This window comes from Phyllostomus hastatus, unplaced genomic scaffold, assembly GCF_019186645.2.
Source record: "Phyllostomus hastatus isolate PE091 unplaced genomic scaffold, TTU_PhHast_1.1 phas_scaffold_1066, whole genome shotgun sequence".
Classification (NCBI taxonomy): domain Eukaryota; kingdom Metazoa; phylum Chordata; class Mammalia; order Chiroptera; family Phyllostomidae; genus Phyllostomus; species Phyllostomus hastatus.
Window position 1 is genome coordinate 30,481,438 of NW_025334004.1, and position 22,362 is coordinate 30,503,799.

Sequence of the window (22,362 nt, forward strand, 5' to 3'; positions counted from 1 at the left end):
GGGCCTCCTCTGCGGCTGAGGCCGGGACCCGGCCGGCCCGCCGTTGCGGTTCTCACGCCAGCAGCAGAAGACCAGTGTATCGAGTCTCTGGCGTTTGGGGAGTAACGTGGGCCTTTGTGTTTAAACACAGTAGCTTAGGTACTTGCATTCACTGTATCTCTAACCGTGTTTCAGCTCTCAGATGGCCCACAGGTGTCTTCTTGTCTTCCTGAATGAATAAGAAATTTAAAAATATATGTATATATTTTGGGCACTATAACGATAAGCCCAGATTCAGTTAGAAAAGAAATATTAAGGTTTCTAATTTTTATTTCGGAAGCCAGGTTTTTTTTCTTTAGACTCTAAAACTTCATATCACAAAGACAAGGGCTTTTTTAATTTCATTTTTTCATTACAGTTTCCATTCAATACTGTTTTGTATTAGTTTCAAGTGTAAAAGACAAGGTTTTAATTGACTATTTTAAGCTGCACTTTCCGTTTCCTCCTCCCCTGAGGACTCAGTTTAAACGTAAGAGAGTCCAAAGTTCTGTCCCTTTGGAGGAGAGTCACGCGGGCACAGGAGACAGGCACAAGTTGCGCTGCATGGCTGTCCCGGGCAGGCTTCCCCGAGGGGGAGGTGCCCCCGGCTCCTGCGCTCTCCAGCCAGGCCCGGGCGCTGGGCCAGAGGCCCCCAGAATCCTCAGCTCCAGACAGAGCTGCGCCTGTTGCAGCCGGGTGGTGTGGTCTGGTGACTTTTTCTATGGCTTCTGGGTTAGCCACTGCCCCCTCTTCCCTTCCTGCAATGGCCACCAGGCAGAGGGGGGGAGGGGCCCTGGGGCGCCTGACACAGGCTGTGCCTAGAGCAGGGTCTGCTCCCGCCACCCCCCAGCCGCCCATCCTCCGTGGGGGGCCATCAGTCCATTTGGGAGGCTCCCGGGCCTGGACCCTCCCATCCCATCCCATCCCATCCCCTCCCTCAGTTTCAGGTCTCGGCTGCGATGTGTCCTTCTTCTCTGGGACGCCCTCCTGTCTCCCTGTCCCCAGGCTGCCCGGCCAGTCCAGCAGCGACCGCAGAGCACACGGTTCCCCTGCCGTCGCCCCTGCCCTGCCCTTTCATACAAGCCTGCAGACCTGCCTGCGTCCCCACCAGACCGGGCGTCCCGGGAGGGGGGGCCTGGGTCTGGGCGGGCCCCCGAGTCCCGCAGAGGGCTGTGGGGGGCCGTGTCCTCCGTGTCCAGGGAGCTGATTGACAGAGCCAGCCACAGCGCCCGTGATCACAGGCCCCACCCAGCACACCGGCGTCTCCCCCTCCCCCTCGGCCACGCTTTGCTGTGCTCTGCTCCGCCTCACAACTCGGGGCCGAGCCAAGGAAACCGCCCCTCCAACGTGTTTATCGTGGAAGTGGGAAAAATGAAAGAAACGTGGGAAAGGACTGCATGAACGCAGAATGCTTGTCTGCATCCCAGGTGTGAGATGAAGGCCGTTACCAGCCTCATAGCCTGTGTCTGGGGGTCACCCTTGAAAAGGGGGAGCACCTGCAGGTCCCGGCTCTAAGCGGGTGGTGGTGCCGTCTGCATAGCAGGCACCCTCCTCAGCACGTGCAGTGTCCCAGCCGGCCCGGGTCCCTGTGCAGGGCCCCGGAGGGCACAGGGCCTCGGACCCTGGGGAGGAGGCCCGGGGTTGAGGCCAGGAGACGCCCCCACGGCGTCCACACATGGGCCGCAGGCTCCGGGTCCACCCGGCAGGGGTGAGTGGCAGGGAACCGGCCCCTGTCAAGGCCAAGGGCTTGGGTGAAGCCTGCAGCCCCGCCTGCTGCCAGCCCACAAGGTGCTGGTGCAGACGACCCAGACCCAGCGCGGAGAGCACTCGTCCTCCTGAGTGCCGGGTGCGCAGGTGCTGGCCGGCAGGGCAGAGAGGGACTGGTCGAGTCCCGGGCGCAGCGGAGCTGGAGGCGGGGCCCGGCCCTGGGGCAGCTCCTGGGAGCTCGCTCAGCTCCCTCCCCGCAGATGGGCGCAGAACAGCCTCCAGGCCCACAGGCTGGAGAGACCCCTGTCCTCCCCCCCTCCCCAGCTCCTGTCTGCGTGCCTATTCCTCGTTCTCAGTCTGGGCGAACAGTTGTTTGCAGTAACATTCTCTTAATTTTGTTTTCTGAGCAGTTTCCACGTGCTGGGCATACGTTAAGGACTTGGCATGCGTTATCTTGTTCAAGCCTCAGTCCAATCCATGAAGGAGGTCCTGGGGTTTTCAGGCCCGTTTTACAGACTAGGAAACTGAGGCCCAGACGGCTTGAGCACCTCAGTGAGAGAGACGTGGACAGAGGCCCTGACCTCTGGAGCCAGAACGCCCTGTTCTTCTCCACGTCGGCCCTGCGTGCACACGTGGCTTAACGTCTCCCAGACTTGAAGGGCGTGGGCGGGGGCGGGGGGTGACCGGGAGTGGCTCTCCCGAGAGCCCAGCCGTCCCGTCCCCAGTGAGACGGGAGGCAGGGTTGTCTTCTCGTGAGAGCGTCTGGCGCCCGCGGGGCCTGGCATGTCTCTCGGCCTCTGGCTAACAGGCCGTGCGGCAGGGCGCCACGCAGCCGATGGAGTTTTCTTCTTCAGCAGCCATTAGGGGTTCATGGTTAGCGGTTGGGGGTTCCGTGGTCTCTCATCTTTCTCTGTGTTAGCACCTGCGTGCGTCCGCCCCTCGGGTCCCCCGTTAATCTCTGTGGCAGAGTCCCCACGGAGCTGCAGCAGGGGGCCGTTCTGACTGCAGGCTGCTGGCCCACCGTGCGTCCAGCCCGGGCGTGGCGGCCCATCTCGGCGTGGCGCCTGGACCAACCCACGCCCCGACCCAGCGGCCTTCCGGCACAGGGCGGGGCAGTTTCCCCAGCCCGGCCCGGCCCGGCGCCTGCCCCCAGCTCACCTTGCCCCCCCTACCTCGTCTCGTTTCAGACGCTACTACAAGGTCACCTCCGGCCTGATGCTGGACGTCGGCGGCTACACGAAGGCACTCGAGGTACCGGCCCTGGGTCCGTCCGCCCGAGCCCTCAGGCTGCCTGGGGCGTTTCTGGTCTTTGCAGAGGAGCGGGTGTGCTCCCTGTTTGAGTTGCTTTTCACGCTGTCAGAGTAGGCCCTCGAGTTTGGGGCTGCATGCTGAGCGACCGCTCTGCCCTGGAGCTTGACCCTCCTGGTGGCTGTGGCCACTCTGTCCTCCAGTCCCCCCCTTTCCTCCAAACCCCCTGTGATGACCTGAGCGGGCCGCCCCAGCGTGCCCTCTGCCACCCCCCTGGTGGACTCCGGCTGCCGTGTCTGTGTGGCCGTCCGCCTCCTTCTGGCCCTGCTCCCCGGCAGCACCTTGAGCTCGCCGAGTCCGACGGGACTCCTTCCGGACTCCCCCCACCCCGGCCCGCACTTGGAAGGCCAGGCCCAGATGCGGCTCTCTGGTGCTCCCCTGACCCTCGCCTGCTCAGTGGTCCTGGCCTAGGCTCCTGCCCCAGGCCAGCACCTGTCGCCTGCCACTCTCCCTGTTCCATCAGCTCCGGCCTCCCTGCCCTTGGGCGAGAGGGGTGGAGGGGTAGGAAGTGCAGCTGCCCAAGCCTTGTCCCCCCTGGAGGGGCCGTGACAGAGCTGGCCAGGGTGGGGCGGAGAAGGGAGCCGGAGGAACAAGAATACAAGTGAGAACACCGGTCAGGGTGGCCAGCAGGATGCCTTGCGACTTCTCCAGCTGTGGGCCGGGCACCTCCCACCACCAGTGGGTGTCTGAGCAGAGGGCGGGGTGCCGGGGGGCGGGGCCCGAGCCTCCCGGGCAGCCCGATGTGGCATCCCCACGCTCGCCTGTCGGGTGTGTCCCCCGCCCCTGTGTCCCCTGCCCCTGGGAGCCCCTGGGAGCCCCTGGTCCACGGGCGCACACTTGGGTCCCTCCCGCGGGAGCCCCTCCCTGCAGGTCGGCGCTGCACTGCCTTGTCCCCAACCCACGCTGTGTCCCTCTCTCCTCCAGTACGCCTGCGGAGTCCAAGCTGAGGTGGTGGGGAAGCCGTCTCCCGAGTTTTTCAAGTCTGCCCTGCGGGAGATGGGGGTGGAGGCCCGCCAGGTAGGTCGCCCTCAAGGAGCTCACACGGTGGCAGCGGCGTGGCTGGGGGCCTGGGGGGCTCCGGCAGCCTTGTCAGCCAGGCGGCCGCGAGACCTGGTTCGGCTGGAAAGGGGGGAAAAGACGGGGTAGGAGGCCCACTGAGTGATTTAACCTGTTACACGAGTTTCAGCCTAAGGGTGGGACACAGAGGTGCCTGTGACAGCTTTTCTGAGCGACCTCGGCTGCTTCTCTCAGAGGTTAAGAACCGAAAAGTCCTTTCAGTGCAGAGGAAATATTTTGTTTGGGAAGACAGCCCACAGCAAGATTGAAAAGATGCATGAAATAAAACCTCGCTTCTTGCCACCTTTACACGATGACCATTTTGAGACACATTGGGTTCTGAACATACATCTTAAAAAGACAAAAAGCAGTTCTGATTTCAGTGTCCCCTCTGCCCAGGTCCCCTGCAGCTGGAGGTTTCCCGGAAGCGTTGCTGGGGAAACCGGGCCCTGGGCAGCCCTGCCGCCTGTTTTGGGCTGCCCCCAGGGTACAGTGTGGCGAGGCCGGTGCCGCACGGCCGCCGTGGCCTCCTAGCTGCTGGACCTGAATTTGCTGTGGGGGTTCCGGTCCTGGGCACTGGTCTCTCTCCGTGCCTAGAGGAAGGTGGCCACGGCCACCGAAGTCTGGAGCCCCTGTGCTCACCGCCCCCCCCAGCTGCTCACAGACGGCAGGAGACACAGGGCTCGGGGTCCCCGGGAGACACCCCGGAAACGCCCTGTGGGGCTGGCCGAGACAGCGGGGTTGTGTGTGATGGATGAAGACTGCAGGCGTGAATAAACTGTGTCTTCATGACGTGGCTTCGTAGGTAGGGCAGACTTTCTCCTTACCGTGTGACAGATTACGACACCAACACACACGAAAGCAGAGAGAGTGGCACAGCGAGTCCCCCAATGTCTCTTCATCACCCAGATCCCTCGACTACAAGATGTTGCCACAGTCCTTCTTCGACCCCCTTTCTTTCTTCTCCTTCATTATTCAGCAGGTTTATTGACTTTGGGGGTGGGGTGGAGAGAACCTCCATCGGGTGTCCCCGTCTGCCCCCACCCCCCAACAGGGGGTGGAAGCGGCAGCCTTCCGATGTGCGGGGCGGCGCTCCAACCAACGGGGCCCACCAGCCAGCACCCCTTTTCCTTTCTTGTAAAGAATTCACCTGTTTTTTTTTCATTTACTTTTTTTAGATTTATTTAATTTTATTTAAATTATTGTTGCAGTACAATTTTCTTCACCTGTTTTTTTAACTCCTGCATTGTAAAGCAGACTTACTATTATTGTATCCTTTCTTATTGTCGTGTGCCGTTCAAAAAAGAAAGTTATCTTAGACACAGCCTTGCGACGCTTTAAAACACCTGGCAAGGGCCCGGAAGCACACAGGCGATGCTCAGCCCCGTGGGTCCCTGGGGGAACGCAGGTGAGAGCCACGACGAGGTTCCCCCCGGCACCCGCGCAGAGGGCCGTACCCGTGAAGGAGCAACCCCCCAAAATCCGGGGAATGACCAGCATTCGGCGAGGCCGCGGAGAGCGTGGGGCCCTCGCGCAGGAGGGAACGCTCGCAGGGATGCGCCGCGGGGCGGCCCCCGGGACGGCGGTGTCTGCACAAGTCGCACCGCACAGCCCAGCCGGCCCACTCCCGGGCGCACCTCCGAAAGGATCCACAACGGGTGTGCAAATGGAAACGCACACCTGACATCCGCAGCAGCATCGGCCACGACAGCCCGAAGACAGAAGCAGAGCAAGTGTCTGCCAACGAGCGGGCGGAGAAGGAAAACGCGGCGTATTTGCACAGCGGCGAGTGCCAGCCGGAGGAAGGAGATGCCGGCCCGGGCTCTGACGCGGGTGGAAGACACGGAGCGTGCGGGGAGCCGGTCACACGGGCCGCCTCTCACGTGTTTACAGGAAGCTCGGAAGAGCCCGGAAGACCCCAGAATGGGCACCTCCCTGTGGACGTCGGACGGACTAGCGGTGGCGGAGCAGGGGGCGGGGAGGGGCTGCGTGACGGGCACGAGGGGTCCTCTGGGGCGAGGACAACGCCTGGGACCGGATGGTGACGATGGCGGCACCGCGCTGCGGAGTGAACGCACTTACTGCCACGGGTCTGATCCTTTAAACTGGTGACACCGGCCGATCCGGCGTGTGTCTGACCACCCCCCTCCCAAGGTCAGCAGTGACTCCTCAGTGTGAGCTAATGCCCGCCCTTATTCGTTAAGTCGTACCGTCCGTATTTAATGTCCCCGTCTCGGATGTGTTCCTCGACGTTGGAGAGTGTGAGTCAAATCCAGACAAGCTCTGTGCCGTCCCTGCACGCGGCTGTCGTGTCCCCGCGCGCCGCTCCCTGTCGAACCGTTTGCTGTGAAACCCGGCAGCTACTGTGCGAGCAGAGAGAAGGGTGTCGCGAGCCCCCGTGGGCCCATCACGGGCTCCAGCAGTTGCCAACCAAGAGACCACTTACAAAAGCGGCTTGTAACTGTCTGTTTTGACGTAATGTCACATGCATAGAGAAGTCGCCAGCACCGTCACAAAGGACTCCCCCCTCCATACGCCCTCAGAGCAACTCCGCCCGCGCTGCGGTTGGCCGGAACGGTCACGGAGCACAGCCAGAGGGCGCCGGCACGAGACCGTCTCCGCAGGGGGTGGGTCTGCAGGTGAACGAAGGGTCTCGTGTTCATCGACCACCCGGAGAGCGTCCCACCGGCACCTCGCTCGGGCCACGCGCCGTGCGTGGTCCTGTCGGTTGGGGGGTCGGTGGCGCGGGCTGCCAGAGGCTCCCAAAGAGAAGGAGGCGCCGGGTTCTTCTGTGTACTTTCCCAGGGAGGGGAAGGGCCCGGTGCGGAGCAGCACCCCAGCCCCGGGGGGCGGGGGGGAGGGCGGGGCTCCGAGCTCTCACTCGGCGATCGCGCGGGTGTCCAGCGGGGTGTTGCGTCGGCCTCGTGCAGGCTGCCGCTTGTCTCCGCGTCACCTCTGGCGCGCTGCGGGGTCCGGTCCCTCGCTGTGGTCCGTTACGGTCTGTGTCGGAAGTTCCGGAGCCTCTGCTGCCGGTCGATTCCAGTCCTGAGGACGGAGGCCCATGAAACAGTTCGGGTCAGTCGTGCTTCGTGGGGCCCGGCCGGCGCCGGCCAAGGCGGCCTGAGAAAGGGGCTTTTGTCCTGTTGGTGTCCCCGAGCGTCCTCCGCTCTGGGGCAGGCCCTCAGTCTTCCTTTGTCGCTCAGGACCGTGGCATTTTTGAGGAGTGCTGGCCAGGGGTTCTGTGGAACGCCCCTCCGTTTGGTTTTTCCTGATGCGATGCGTTCGGGGCGGAATCTCACGGAAGCCACGCTGTGCCCTGGGGGCGCGTCCCCTGGGGAGGCAGGTGACGCTCCGTGCCCGTCGCTGGCGATGTCTCCCTGGGGCGTCAGCCAGGGTTCTCCACTGCCAAGTTGCGACTTGTCCCTGGGTAACGAGTACGTATCTTGTGGGACAGTCCCTGGTAACTCTCTTCCTCTTCCTCTTCCTCTTCCTCCTAATTTTCGCCTCCGTCGATCGTTCTCCCGGAAACAGTCCCCCCGGAGCTGCCGCCGGAGGGACGGCGGGGTTCCCTTTCCGTCACTCCGTCCGCGCCCACACACGGGAGCGCACCGCGAGGGAGAGTGTTCCTGTCTCCTCCTTCGCCGGTTCGTTCCAGCGTGCACTCGGAGCGTGTGTGTGCTTTCGGGAGTCACAGTCCGTTTCTGGTGTCATGCATCTTCTCGCTCAGCGTGTCCCGTCTTCGGCGTCAGCCCCCCCCCCCGGCTCAAGAGGAACCCCCGAGTCTTTCATCTGCACCCCCCAACCCCCCTGGACTGTTTGCAGTCAAGTCCCAGAAATCGAGTCCCTTCATCCGTACCTATTGCTGGGTCTCTAAAAGGCAGGGATTCTTTTTCACAACATAAATACTGCCCCTCTCCCACCCGAATGATACTAACAGGAACTCCTTGGTATCATCAAACCCCCTCCCCCCACCCCGCCCCCGTTGTGGCCTGGTCCTGCCGCGAGGAAGGCTTGGGGCGGCAGGCCGGCCGTGGGCGCCGTCCGGGTGCGTCGGCTGCACCTCGAGGACCCTTTCACGTGCGCCTCTGCCCGCTGGACTCTGCGGGTTGGTGGCGGGGCCTGGGGGCTGGGCCCGGGGCCAGCGGCTCGCTGACGGGCACTCTCTAGGTGGCGCAGAGTGTCCGGTTGTCCCTTTCTGCGGGGTTGGCGGCTGTGGAGGACGGGCCCCCGACTCCGTGCCTGCTGCCCTCAGGGCTGCGGAGTGGTGGTGACCTCTGAAGTCTGTCCTTCCTCCCTCATCCCCCCCCCCCCACCCCCGGCTCCTTCTCTACGGGAAAGCTTCCCACCAACTCTTTGCTACCCCGGGGCACAGTGCCTGCAGGAGACCAGATAATTGCCTGCTTCTTTCCCGTGTTCATGAATGTTCGCAATAATGATGTGATTCTCCAACGTCCTCCCGAAGCGGCAAAGGAGATTTAAAAGTACAGGCATTGTTGTAAAAACTGGACGTAAACACACTGGAGGTGTTTCGACCCGTGTAGCTACTGCCTTATCTCCACCAGGGCAGGGACCATAGTAACTCACCTGGGACCTGCGGGAGCCTTCACGGTGGCATCGGAAGGGGCCTTCCCCGTGATTTCTTTTTTTTTTCTTAAAGATTTTATTTATTTATTTTTTAGAGAGAAGGGAAAGGAGGGAGAAAGAGAGGGAGAAACATCAATGTGTGGTTGCTTCTCACTTGCCCCCTATTGGGGACCTGGTCTGCAACCCAGGCATGAGCCCTGACTGGGAATCGAACCGGTGACCCTTTGGTTCGCAGGCGGGTGTTTAATCCACTGAGCCACACCAGCCAGGGAGCACCATTGCTTCTTACTTTTTATGAAACTGTAGTCTGTTTGTGTATTGATACTGTCCCTTACAAATGTGGCCGACTGCGGGGGTAATGACTTAGCGCTGAGCCATCTCCGGGTGTCAGGAGTGGGGGGAATGGGGGCCCGGGTTCCTCACGGTCTCACCCTGGGCTCATGCTAGATGTCACCTGGAGGCTCCTCCCTGTGGGCGTGTGACCCTGGGGCTGACACAGAGACCGCACTGCTGGGGTCCCCGCCAGCCCTGCTGCTTGCTGCCTCGGGGGCAGGGGGGCGGGGAGGAGCTCCCGGGAAAACTGGGATGTTGTGAACCTCGGGCTTTCTGGGGAGAGCTCCTTAGCGCTCACAGGCATCCCCTGTTAGGATGGGCGCCCCCTGCTGGGCCCCTAGGACGGCACAGAGGACACTGTGGCAGGCAGGCAGGCAGGCAGGCAGGCAGGCAGGCGGGTGGCAGGCCCGGTGCTCCTCGCACCAGCCCGCAGCCAGCGGGGAAGTGCAGCCCAGGCCTAACAGGTGGGGTTTCTCTTCCTCATTTCCCCCGACAGCGCACCTCTTGACCTCTATCTTCTCGCCAATGATTTTTTAAATCCTAAATGATTTGGCAATAATTGCTCCTCCTGGCGTGATTATTGCCCTTCACCGACAGTAAATTCTGTGAAGTCCCCAGGGCCCGAGTGCATTCTGGTATGCAGAGCCCGCACGCTGGCCCGGACAGGCCTCGCTGCCCCGGTGGCCGTGCCCCTGGAGCCCCCGCACCCCGCGCCCCTCCGGTCGCACTCGGGCTGCCGGCACGGCCGGGGCCTGGGCCTGGGCACCCGATGATTGTGGGGCAGGATCACAGCCGCTGCTCCTCTGAGATCCGCCCTTCAGGCGTCCACAAATCCGGCGCCAGCTGCACGGGCCACAGCCTCACGAGTCCTCACCCAGGAGGCCCGGAGTCTGTTCTGAGGGGAAGAATTTCTCCTGCCCTGGGGGCGTGCGCGCAGGCACAAGTGAGCATGCGCAAAACTGGACTTTCCCCAGAAGCATGGAGGGTGCCGGGCAGGACGTGTGGCCGTTGGAACCCTCATTCCCTAAGGAACCTTCTAGCACAATGCCCCGGGAGCCTCCGGGAGCCGTGAACAGGGGGCTAAGTCAGAGCATGGCGACTGCCCAGCAGCCGACCTAACGGTTTCAGGACAACAACCCCTGGAGAAGGGCAACATAGAACCTCACGCCGGGGCTTACTGCCGGCCCGGCCACCTGGGCCAGGCCCTTGCCCACTCCAGCCCTCTCCTCCCAGGCGAGCCAGGCGGTTGCCCCGGTGGCCCTGGCTTTGCAGGCACCTTAGAGTCACCTGTGGGCACCGTGGGCTCCGCTGCAGGCTCTGCTGCCAGTCCCTCATCGGGGAGTGCACGTTGCCCCCAGCGGTTTCCTCTCCGGTGACTGGTGGCTCCCCCGTGGCTGGGTGGGGACACACGGACACAAAAACCCAGCCTAGGTGGGTTTGGCAGCCTTTTCCCCAACACCAGTCTTTCTGGATCAGAAAAATACTGCCTTTGCCGTGTGTGGGTGCTGGCCCCTGGCTCTGTGGTTTGCTTCACGTTTCTTTACACTGATTCCTTTCCAGGCTTCAGTCACACACTTCGTAAGGAGCTTTCGGTCACTGCTGTACCTGGAACAGTGGAATCGCGCATTTAACGTATGCAGGTGGCTCCAGAAAAAATACAGAGCAATCCCAGTAAAAACATATCAGTCCTTGTCCTGAGTAAAACTGTCATAAATAGTACGTCACCAGGATGCACAGCTCACTTTGGAAACATGGAATTATGTGGAAAAGGCTAGAAAAAATATACCGAAATATCTGAAGTTGAGAAGATTCACTGGGAAGAAGGCAGCTGGTTTCTGCGCTCTCACGGGTCTCACGGTGGGCTGTGGCTACCGGCAGTGGGCAGAACTCTCAGCGCTGGCGGTCACTGGCCACCTCCTCCGAGCTCCCTCTGGGGCCGGCGCGCCGGTGACTTCTCCCATGGAAGCCCCCCCCGGCCTCGGCTGGAACAGGACTAAGGCACAGGGGTTTGCAGTCTCTGCCGACTGTTGGAAAAGGCTCGTGTTTGCCTGGAACTACCTGCCTCCGTCTGTGCAGCACCGGCTCCGTCTTGATCCTCCTCCACAGCTGCTCGCGATTCCCTCTTATTTAAAGGCCTGTTCACGGGATGTCTCCAAGGACAACTGCTCAGGCTTATTAGCCTGTGCTTCTGGAACTCACCGTGTGCCTGCCCTGGTGAATGGCGACAGATGGGCAGTTAGCGCGCATGTGGTGTCCCCTGCTGGGAATAACACTCTCATCCACCCCCCTACACTCTCAACCTGATTGACCCCTCTTGCCCTTAGGATCAAAGTGCAAAAACCTCACTTCCTCCAGGAAGCCTGCCCTGACTACCACCTCGCCCACAAGGACAGGCCTCATAGCCTCCTGCGTTTTCCTCCCTGCGCTTTATTACAGGCCCTGACTGGGTGTCTGAGAACTTAGCTGACGAACCGTCTGTCTCCTGCATTCGGCCAGCAGCTTCCCAAGGACAGGGACTGCATGTCTGACCCGCTCTGTCCCCACTGCCTGGCCCACAAAGGGCTTGGTATAAAGGTGCAGGGTCACTGGAGGCAGGGTGCCATCACCGAAAAGACTGTGACCTGTCTGCAGTGGGGCCAAGTTAGTAGCGGTTTCCCCGATAAAATGTTTCCTTCTTTTCCCCGTTGAACATCGGTAGACGGCTCACGATGCCCAGTTACTGACTTGATGCTTAGCACCTGTGACTGCACTTAAACATCACACCGATTATACCCATTTCACAGCTGCAGGTGGAGGCTCGCCCGTTGTCCCTCGTCCGGTGTCTGGAAAGCGGTTGCGGTCTGTAGTCCGTCTGACTTTCTAGTTGCCTCGGGGGGGAGCACGCTCCCTCGGGCTGCTTGTGAGCAGGATTCGGGCTGCGAGCGTTGCCCCTGCATGTGCCTGCACGCTTGCGTCTCTTGTTCTGTTTTTTAGAGGTAGAACCTTCACTGTGGGAAGCAAAACTTTTTAAAACTGTGACCTTCAAGGATCTGGCAGGGACTTGCTAAGTTTTCACAGAACCGAGGGTTGACGGGGTAACCTGGCCCCAGAGTGCTTCGCCGCGGACAGAACTCGGCCCACGTGGGAGTGGGGGCGAGGCAGGGCTGACCCCACGTTCCCCCAGGACACAGTGTCACTCTGACGCCTGCCCGCAGGCTCCAAACTGCCCAGAGCCACCTGCACCACCCGGAGCCACGGCCCAGGGGGGCGGTGGGAGGGGCGCTCCAGGTGGGTTAACTTTTAATCGGCAGGACGATGAGTCTGCCTCGTGTCACTCGTACGGTGGGGAGGGTACACATCAAACCAAGCAGCTCGTTATGTCAACAAGGACGAAGGGGCGGCGGGACGGGACAGGACGTCTGAGTGCATTTCCCCGTGTGACAGGCCGTCATGATCGGAGACGACATCGTGGGTGACGTCGGCGGTGCCCAGCGGTGCGGGATGAGGGCCCTGCAGGTGCGGACCGGGAAGTTCAGGTACGTGCTTCGCGTGGCCGGCTTGCCGGCCGCCGCCCGCCGCCCTCCGTGGGTTCCCGGGGCGGCCGTGTTCTCATTCTGTCCGGTTGTCCAGAATGAAGGGGGCCGTTCTTCCCCCGTGGAAGAGCGGTGGGTCGGCACCCGCTGACTCGTCCGTGACTGTGCCCTGGGGGCGGCCCGGCGGCCCTCCTGGTCCAGGCAGTGGGGGCGCAGAGCAGCTCTGGGTGTCTGGCCCGAGGTTCTGGATGGGTCTGCGGAGGCGGGCCACGTGGAGAGGAGAAGGCAAAGGCTCCGGCCGTCCCAGCTGCTGCCCGTAGCAGGTTGGGCTGACTGTGGTCCGTGACCCTCCCGTCCTTGGCCCCATGGCACCAGCTAGGGCTTGTGGGCACTCCATCCCCCCCCCGCCCGGGCACATCCCTCCCTCTGCTGCCGCTCTGCCTTCGTCACTACACACGAGACAGAACCCAGAGGCAGCAGACCCCAGGTCGGGGATGGGTTGGGGCACTTTGGAACCGAACCTCCGTCTCCAGAGCCTCTGGGTGACGCTCTGTGGCCTGATGCTGCCTGGCCCGGGGCGGTCCTGGTGTCAGCTGTGCCGGCAGGAGCCGGGCCAGCCACTGGCACCTGCCCGTGAGCATGGCTGACGATGAGCACAGGACGGCCGCCTCCGTACTGGAAACCGAGCGGGGGGTGGCTCAGGCTGCAGGGTGTTTTGCACAGAAACTCTGCCGGGTTCTTGGGCGTGAAAACAGGCTGTCTGTCCCAGCGAGGTGTGGCCTCAGTGGGGTCTTTCTGGCCAGCCCGAGCCGCCCACCGACAGCCTGAGAACGTACCGACCTTGCCCAGGCCCCCAGCGTGCTTCAAGGTCACTGGGCCTCGGAAGAAGGTTCACACACGCAGTCGGGATGCCCGCGGACGTGCAGGGGGACAGGTGGGAAGCTGTGTCCCACCGTGTGCCACCAGCCAGGGTCAGCGCCTCTCCGAGCTCCAGCGACCCCAGTTCCCGGACAGAGAAACCCACCGACCGCTGGCCAGAGTCCTCCAGGCTGCCTTCTCCGTGTGGGTGACGTGGCTAGTACATGTCTTTTTCTCTTGGCGAAACTGGGATTGTGTTATTTCCTAACCTGGTATTTTCTGGACCTGTGTTTTGTGGCATTGCTCCGTGGCCTTTCCTCCTCATTTCAAATGCCGCAGGACCTAGTGTCACGTCTGGCACCCAGCAAGCGCTCGGCCAGTGGGGGGTGACGGTGGTGATGTCTCTCTCGTTCCCTCCAGGTGCAGCCGCCTGGCCCAGTGTGGGGAGGAAAGGGCTTAGCCTGTCTTAGTTTTTTAAGAGAGGGAGAGAAACATCAGTGTGTGGTTGCCTCTCACGTGGCCTGCACTGGGGACCCGGCCCGTGCAACCCAGGCATGTGCCCTGACTGGGAATCGAACCAGCGACCCTTTGGTTTGCAGGCCCGTGCTCAGTCCAGTGAGCCACACCGGCCAGGGTGCCTGTCTTCTCTTTACGGCCTTGAAAAATCTCAGACCTTCTGAGTGGTCTGCGTGTAAGGGCAGGAATCTGCTGTCGCCGCCCTGCAGGGTGGAGGGAGGAGAGCCTCAGCCCAGTTAAGAGAGGGAATGAGCCACCCACAGGGAGGCCACGCGGCAGGAGAGGAGACTGGGCTCTGTGGGTGTGCAAGCCGGCGGGGACCTCCCTGCAGCCAAGCCGCCCCAGCCGGGAGCCGGGAGCCGGGAGCTGCAGGTGGCTGCCCAGCACCCGCAGCGTGGGTGGTCCGGCCTCACCTGTGCTGGAAGTCACCATGCACACGGGATTCCCCACTGAGCGGGAGGAAAGGAATGTGAAAGTGGGCATTCATCTTTTCATACTGATGGCAAATGCTGATGTTTTACGCTTATTTGTATTTTTGTGACCCTGGCTACTAGAAAGTTCTCGCTTGCCTCTGGCTCTCATCAGGGCTCAGTGCTTTCCTGTGGGGCAGGGGGGGCCCTGCACCACCCGGTCCTCCCAGCAGAGGGCACTCTTGGCGCACAGAACACACCTCGGCTGGGTCAGGGCCCAGCGGGACAGTCGTAGGAGCTGTATGCTCCGTGGCCTCCGTGGCACTGGAAATCCACAGAGGCCCGGCGGCACCCTGCGCAGTGCCCTCTGCAGGTGCGTGGCCGGCTCAGGCCAGTGAACAGCCTCGGAAGTCAGCCAGCGCCCTGGGACGTGGCTTGCGGCCCTTCCCTGCGGCCCCGTCCCCCCCAGCACCCAGCTCCGTCCAGGGCTGCCCCTCCCACCTCCAGAGCCCGCCACCCCTCTGGCCGTCTGTGTGAGCGAGAAGCACTAGGTTCGAGGGCCAGCACGTCCCCCAGCAGCACCAGGGGTGAACTGGGTGGGGACAGGGGCTGTGTCCGGGTGTGAGCTCTGTTCTTACTGTGCGGTGCGGATCTGCTGGGGTCCTGCCGGCTTCTGGTGCTCGAGAGGGAAGGAGGCGAGAGGGGGCAACAGGGCCTCACGGGGGCCCTGCTGCAGGATGCAGCCTCGGGCCGGCGGCTGCTGGGTGCTTGCACGGGTGCTTGCACACGGGTGCTCGCACACGGGTGCTCACACACAGGCGCAGGCCGGACTGTGTGTCCGGGCCTGCAGCGCTGCTGGGGAGTGTAGGGCGTGAGCTCGCTCGCCCCTGGCTGTGAGACCCACCTGTGACCGCCCCTCCCTTCATCCTGCTTTTGTCATAAGTCGGTGTCGGGGGAGGTCGTAGGGTGGCCTGAGCTTGGGAAGCCCCAGCCTCGTCGCAGGAAGGGCCTCGGGCTTTGCTCCGGGGCGGGGTCCCCTCTGGCAGCCTCATGGGAGCAGGGAGCAGGGAGCGGCTCCGGGCAGACGGTCGGCAAACACGTCCTGGACGGGGCCGCACAAAGCTTCCCTTTCATACCTGCTGGGCTTGGACTTGCAGCCCCACCGGGGCGCGGCCTCACCTGGCTGGCAGGTGGAGGCCTTCTGGGCGTTCTCGGCCTGCCCTGTTCCTGGCGGGTCCGACCTGTGGGGCCCGCTGGCGGAGGCTTCCGGCGCGAGGCTGGGAGGCTGCCGCTCCCCCGACCCCTCGCCCTCCCTCTGTGACTGCGGGCCCCGAACGGGCCAGGCGAAGGCGAGGGTTCTTCCCCCATCAGGGCACCGTGCCCTTCGATGGCAGGTCCTCGTGGCCCCAGAGGGTCCCGGAGACCCAGAGGGTGCTTTGAGGGGCTCGTTCGGGTGAGACGGCTGACCCCTTGCCCAAGGCTGCTGCCCAGCAGGGCGTTGCAGAGGCCGGGCCTAAGTGCCCGACTGTCCCCCTCATCCTACTGGGGACATCCCGCCCTCGTGGTCGAATCCTGCAGAGCTCTGGGTCCCAGCCCGTCGCCCCCCCCCGCCGTCTCCCGGTGACAGGCCTCATCTTCCCTGGGGGCCGGGGCTGCGTCCGGTCCCCTTGTCGTCCGTCCTGGCGGATCCAGACAAGGGCTGTCCTTCCCGGCACCCAGGGGCCGTCCGTCCACAGCGGGGTGCAACAGACCCCTCCTCCCAGGCACAGGCCAGCCTCGGGGCAGGACCTCCCTGAACGGTCCCCCCACGGCCCCCTGTTCTCGGGCAGCCTGTTTGGAAGCACATGTGCGGGTGGCTCTGCCCCGAGGGCCCCACGCCAGTCATGTACCTGAGCCAGCCACTCGGGGCCCACCCTCAGCTGCCCCCTGTTGCTCGTTTACTCTAGGCGGGAAGACATTTAACGAGCCTGGGGCGCTCTCGACACGCAGTCTGCCCTTTTGGCCTTGAGAGGGCGAGTCTCCTGGGCCCGGGACTCGCTGTGTCTTGTGCGGGCCTCTCCCGGGCTGGGGCTCAGGGGTCCGTCCGCTCCCAGCTCAACAGGGGCCCCCTCGCCGTTGGGGACTTTCCGGGCTCCAGGGTGGCCGACAGCTCCGGGGTCCTGGTGCCTTGCACGAGGCTGGAAGAGGGGGGCTGCGGAGAGCTGGACAGTGGGCGCAGAGGCTGGGGGGCGCCCACCTGGAGCCCGTCGGCGGCACGGAGTCAGCCGCCGCCCAGGCTCGACTGGGTCTCCTGTGACTTTGTGGCCACCGACCCCGGTTTCCCCGGAGTAGGCTCTGCTTTCTGCGTGGAGTGAAGTGGAATGCCCGCCCCCCCTGGTGCCAGGTGGTGTCTGAGGGAAGTGCGTGGACCCGCGTGTTGATTTTTCAGCAGTCGCAGCGGTCAGGGCGAGGCTCCGAGCCGGGGCCGGTCTGCACCAAACAAGCGCCACCGCGGTGGGGCCCTTCCGTCCTTATCGCCCCCCCCCACCCCGCCCTGCGCCCGAGGAGAGGAGCTGTGTGGAGAGGAGCTCCGGCTTGGGCAGCGTCCGGCCCAGGGCAGGCCCTGACGTCGGTCGCCTCCCTCCGCCCAGGGACTTGGCAGAGGGAGGTAACAGGTGGCGGCCCCCACAGTCACATCTTTGCAGCCTCTGCAGTAAGGCCAGCTCACCCCGCACCCTCCCTCTGCCTCCTGGGTGGGGGTGGGGTGGGGGCGGGGTGGGGTGGGGTGCCAGGCAGGCCTGGGCAGTTCTGCCCGGCCACAGCGTGTCAGGGAAGTAAGGCGACACCGTGCTGGCTGCGTGCGCAGCAGGATCCGTGGCCAGCCCGGAGCAGTCTCAACCCCGAGGCGGACCGTGGCCACTCAGGCTCTGCTGGCGCCCCAGGCCGGCCAGGGCCCTGTGGGGAGCCCCTCTGAGGTCTGGGGCAGGCAGCCTCTGGCTGCCGTGCTGCAGCCCAGGGGTGGCCAGGGCTCCTGGGCACGGCGTGGGGGGCGGGGGGCATCCTCAAAGCTCTGCATTGTTGCTGCTGTTTTCCGATGCCCGGGGGAGGGGCATCTTGGGCCCACGGACGAGGCCTCTGACTCCTGCGTCTTCCCCAGCTCGACAGAGGAGGAGGAGGCGGTGGCTCGGGGCCCCCACCCTCGCAGACGCAGCTCGAAGCAGCTCCTATTTCTGTTGACCAGACGGCACTCGGTGTCCTTGGTGCTGAGGTTCGTCTGTGTTGTGGGCAGGACCCAGGGCGTGCCACCTGCTCGTGCTCCCCTCCCCGTCCCCAAATATCTGCGGAGAGCTGCCGTGTGTGCCCGGGAGGCCGAGGGAATGTGACAGGGCCCCCTGTCCCCCAGGGCTGTTCCTTCTGGTGCAGAGGGGCACCAGGGAACCGGTGGCTGAACCCACAACCACCATCCTCCTGGGGAGTGAGGTTCGAGGCTCCTCCCCGACGCCTGCCGGCCTGCCGGCCGCCTCTCCCCCAGCCACCTCCCCTGTCTGCGCAGCTGCCCCAGGCAGGCAGCCGTGCGGGTCCCCGGCCTTGCGAACAGTCTCCCGTCCCCGGGCTGTGAGCCGCCCACCTGGCCCACCGAGGGGAGCTGGGGGGAAGAGGGGGAGGCACTGGGAGCCCAGGCCCAGCTGCCTCTTCTGCTCTCCCCTGTGGGCCCGGGGACTCGGCTCCACCAGTGTCTGGCCCCCTCGCTTTGCCCATCCACCATCCCCAGTGGGGGTGAGGTTGCCCCCAAAGGGGCCGAAATTATTTCAGGGGCAAAAAACCTTGGCTACTGCAGTTGTCAGTGGTTTCCCAAAGGGCCTTAGGACACAGGCAGGCTGGGGTGTGGGTACCTTTTGTTCCTGCCTGCTCTGAGCGCGGTCCCTGTGTTCCGGTGGGGTGGCATTCCTCTGCCCCTCCCCGCCACGGGCCCTCGGCCTGTGCACGGGACTCAGGCTCAGCTGGTCTGGAGCTCCCCGAGCGCCTGGCCACGGTGACCAGCATGTGATTTGAGTCGGGCCAGCGAGCTGGCCCAGGACTTTTCCAGAACCCCCAGGACAGCGGCCAGTGAAACGTAAGCTGAGAAGCACCAGTGGCCACCTCTGTCAGCCCAGGGAAACCCAGCCCAAAGGTGGAGCCACCCAGCAGGAGGAGAGAGCCCCTAGTCACGTGTTTCAGGGCCTGGATCGAGCGCTGCCTGAAGCTGCTCCCACCTCTGGCCTTGTTAGTGGCGCACACCAGCGAATTAGCATTTTCGTTGGCGCTGAGCAGGAGCGTGTGGGACAGCAGGTTGTGCCAGAGGCCCCTTGATCTTCCTGGCCGGTCAGCCGAGTGGGCTTCCTTCTGCCCCGGGGACCCTGCCCCCGGGTTCTGCCTTTGTCATGTGTGTGCGCCCGTGGGTTGTGCGAGGCCCGGTTCCCGGCAGCCCCTCGCCAGGGCCAGAGAGAGAGAGACCTCCACGGTGGCCTTGGGCTCGCATCGCTGCTGGCTCTCCCCAGGCCCTAGTTAAATGAAGGGACCTCATTTAACCTGGGAGGACACGGAGCCCATGAAGGTGTGTCTGAGCTGTTCCAAAATAGCATGGGCTGCCCAGAGCGGGGTGAGTCCTTGTCACTGGAGATGACCCGCCGGCGCTGGCAGACGTCCTGCTGGGAGGCTGCAGAAGGGACCTCGGCGGCCGGAGGCCGGGGCTAAATAAGGCCCCAGACCATCCGGAGAACGCGGCGGCATTTGACGGGCGCCTGTCGGTGCCGGGTCATCTCTGCGCCTCGGGTCCCTGGGACCACCACCTCGGGAGGCCGGGCCCGCGCCCCCATCGGTAGACACGGCGGTTCAGGGTCACCAGCCGCCACCTGCAGGCGTGGAAACCGAAGCCCGGGCAGGGCAGGGGCGTGGGTGCCACCGTTCAGGTCTCGGATTCCTCCCGCTCGGTGACCTCCCCCTCCAGGCCGCGGGCTGTCCTCGGCCGCGCTGCAGCCCAGCGGTCGGAGCCTCAGGGAGACAGAGGCAGGCACCCGGGGACAGAGCAGCAGGCCAGGGGCTGGGAAGGAAGACACCCCCTCGCCCCCGGCACTGTGGTCACGGCTGCACCCCTGGGCGCCCTCTAAATATTTCACGATGCAAGGGTAACGCTCCTATCAGAACAGGAGTGACTCTTTCGAGTCCGCTTACCTCCCTCTTTCCCCCGTCGGGTTGTGAGTTTGGGGGGATTCTTAAAAAGCAAAGCCACCCAAGAGCACAACTGTATTAGTTTACAACCCGACACCAGCCCAAGTTCCCGGCGCCCCGGGCCTGTGTCAACTCTGACCCGACCCTGAAGACCCCTGCTCACCCACAGACGGCTAAGCTGGAGACAGACCTCCTGTTACGGGAACGCCCCAGCCCGGTCGGCGGGCGAGCCCCACTCCTGCCTCCCTCACTCGCAAGGACACGGCCAGAGGCGCGTCTGCACCCCCTGCGGCGTGTCGTCCGGGGGGAGTCAGAGCCAGGGGCTCCGGCCTCTGACCGTGAATCCCATGCCTTCTCTGCGGCCTCCCCACCGGGTCCCCTGTCCCCTGGGCGGCAGGGCTGTGGCCTCGTGCTGTCCCACACTCACACCCAGGCCCCACCGCTGCCTTGCACACACACATGCACACGCACGCATGCACACGCACGTGCACTGTAGACCCGTGGCAGGGCAGCCGCCTGAGGGAGGGGCCGAGGAAGGGAGCCCAGAGCGCGGGCGTGCAGCAGGGCCTGGGGCCGCTGTCTCTGGACTTGCGGACCGCAGCAGACCCCGGGGTGGGGGGGGGGGGCGGGGGCGGGGCGTCTCGGGCACAGCTGGACAGAGGCGGTCCCAGGTGGACTCTCGGCTCCCCTCGCTGAAGGGCCAGGTGAGCCCGGGCCTGTCGTGTGGGGCCAGTCCGAGCCCACCTGCCTCGTGTCCTCTGAGGACGCCTCTGACACCAGGGCAGGGAGAGGCCGGGTGGAGACCCGGGAGGGCTGGGCGGGGGGTCAGTGCCAGCCCCAAGACCCAAGGCTCTGGAGGGGGACCCCAGGGGAGCCCACGTCTCCTGTTTCCTCCCCCACATGTCCACCCCACTCCGACCCCACTCCCTGCCCTTCAAACCCGCCCTTGGCTCTGCCTCTTTCCACATCTTTCAGGGTCAGCTTCCCTGTTCCCTTCTTCCTCACGCCACTTCCTGCTTGGGCCACTAGAGGGCACCTTGCCACCGGGTCCCAGACAGGCCCGGCCTGGTGGGAGCCACACGGGGCCGGGATGTTCACCCCGCCACACTGGCCCACAGGCCTGCCACGCTCTCTCGCTCCCGCTGCTGCTGCTGCTGCTGCTGCTGCTGCTGCTGCGTGTTTCTGCCAACACCAGGGCAGACTGGCCCCCGGGGGTCCTGCCTCTGAGAGCCAGGCCCTGGGAGCTTGCCCACCCCCACCCCACCCCCCTCCGTAGGCACAGCGGGCATGGAGTGGAGAACATGCAGGGGCTGGGGGCCACGGCTTCCCCGCCAGCTGCAGTGAGACTGCCGGCAGCGGGGCACCCCGGGTTCCAGGTGGGCGGACTGGCCGTGCCTCCCTCCCCTGGGCCTTCTCCCTCTGCTGTGGCACCTCCTCAGGGGAGGGGCTGAGGACTGGGTGGGCTCGTTGTGGGGGGGGGCCCTCCCCACAGTCCCCGCACATGGGAGGGGCTGGGTCCCCACTCCAGGAGGAGCCCTGAAGCCTCCCCAGGCCCCCCTGTCCTCACCTGATGGAGTTCCCCAAGTTGCCCCCCCCGGAAGGGGCTTAGGGCCCCCCTGGCTCCATATGGGGAGCCAAGACTGGCAGAGGGGGCCACCCCAAGGTCAAGGGGAATCGGTAGCAAGCTGGGACCTGTGCTGGCTCCCACACCGGAGCCATTTCCATCGCACCCCGAACGCACTGCCCCCCTGGAGGGCCAGCCGGCCCTCCCTGAGCTCCCGCAGTCTTCTTCCGAGACCGTCTCTGAGACTTCCGGAGCAGACGAAGACCACGCGCCCGGCTCCGGCGCCAGACCTGCCCGGTTTCGCCGGGTGTTCCGTCACCTCCTTCACCGGGAGGGAGGTCAGCCACTGACCCCTGGCCCCGCGGCCCCGGGGCCCATTCTCCGCAGCCCTTGGGGCCGGGGCGCTTTCCCGTGACCTTGCCTGGGCGGTCACGACAGTGGCGGCCGTGAAGGTGGCGGGGCCGTCGTTTTGTCTGAGGTCTCCTCGAGCTGGGACCCAGCCTGTGCGTTTGGGACCGGAACAGCCCAGGAGCCCTGCCCAGGGCTCCGCAGAGCATCCTGTCGGGAGGCGCGCGGTGCCGTGCGCTTCGGCACTGGTGACGCCCCCGTCGTCTGACCAGGTGGCGACGGCCAGGCGCGGGTGGCCTTCCCTTTGCCATCGGTCACCGTTTCTAAGGAGAAGCTTGGAGACTGGGGGAACCCCTGGCCCGCTCTCAGCCGTCCCCAGACAGCAGCTTCAGTGTCCACGGCTGCCTCCCGAAGCTGCTGTCTCTATGGCAACTGCCGGGCAGTCCTATCGTTTGTTCTCCCAGTCGGCGTGGGCATTCGGCTGCAGGGAAGAAACGTGTCTTCTCCCCGTTTCTTTTTAAAAGAATTTATTTTATTTATTCTTTGAGGGGGAGGGAGGGAGAAAGAGAGAGGAAGAGAAGCATCAGTGTGTGGTTGCCTTTCACGCGCCCCCTGCTGGGGACCTGGCCTGCAACCCAGGCGTGTGCCCTGACTGGGAATCGAACCGGCAACCCCTTGCTTCACAGGCCGGCGTTCAGTCCACTGAGCCACACCAGCCACGGCCCCATTCTTTCTTTATACCAGTGAGGACTCATGGATTCCTGTCTCATTCAGTGGGTTATAGTGTGTCACTACCCAAATGTATCGGGGTGCCCAGATGACCCCCGACATGGCCAGGGAGAGCCCCTCCAAGCTGGCCCTGTGGCCTTGACTTATCCCCACCCTTCCTTTCTTTCTGGAACAAAGAAAGATGTTTCGGGCTCATCATGTTCTGTCCTTGTCTCAGCCCTGGACTCGGCCA

The 22,362-nt window shown here is 64.0% G+C and overlaps 1 protein-coding gene and 1 long non-coding RNA gene across 3 annotated transcripts in view; one reads left to right on the forward strand and one right to left on the reverse strand.

Annotated features, from left to right (window-relative positions):
• LOC123828933 (phospholysine phosphohistidine inorganic pyrophosphate phosphatase) overlaps positions 1 to 22,362 on the forward strand; it is a 69,842-nt gene that overhangs the window by 18,595 nt on the left and 28,885 nt on the right. For both annotated transcript variants that reach the window (XM_045854410.1, XM_045854409.1), the window contains exons 4-6: positions 2,913 to 2,976; positions 3,958 to 4,050; positions 12,430 to 12,521. In XM_045854410.1, coding sequence (XP_045710366.1) covers positions 2,913 to 2,976; positions 3,958 to 4,050; positions 12,430 to 12,521 — 249 coding nt within the window. The remainder of the gene's footprint in view (positions 1 to 2,912; positions 2,977 to 3,957; positions 4,051 to 12,429; positions 12,522 to 22,362) is intronic.
• LOC123828934 lies at positions 9,655 to 12,420 on the reverse strand. The gene is made up of 3 exons (XR_006787528.1): positions 11,779 to 12,420; positions 10,793 to 11,217; positions 9,655 to 10,611 (listed from the first exon to the last, which is right to left on the reverse strand). It is a non-coding gene; the product is annotated as an uncharacterized LOC123828934 (long non-coding RNA).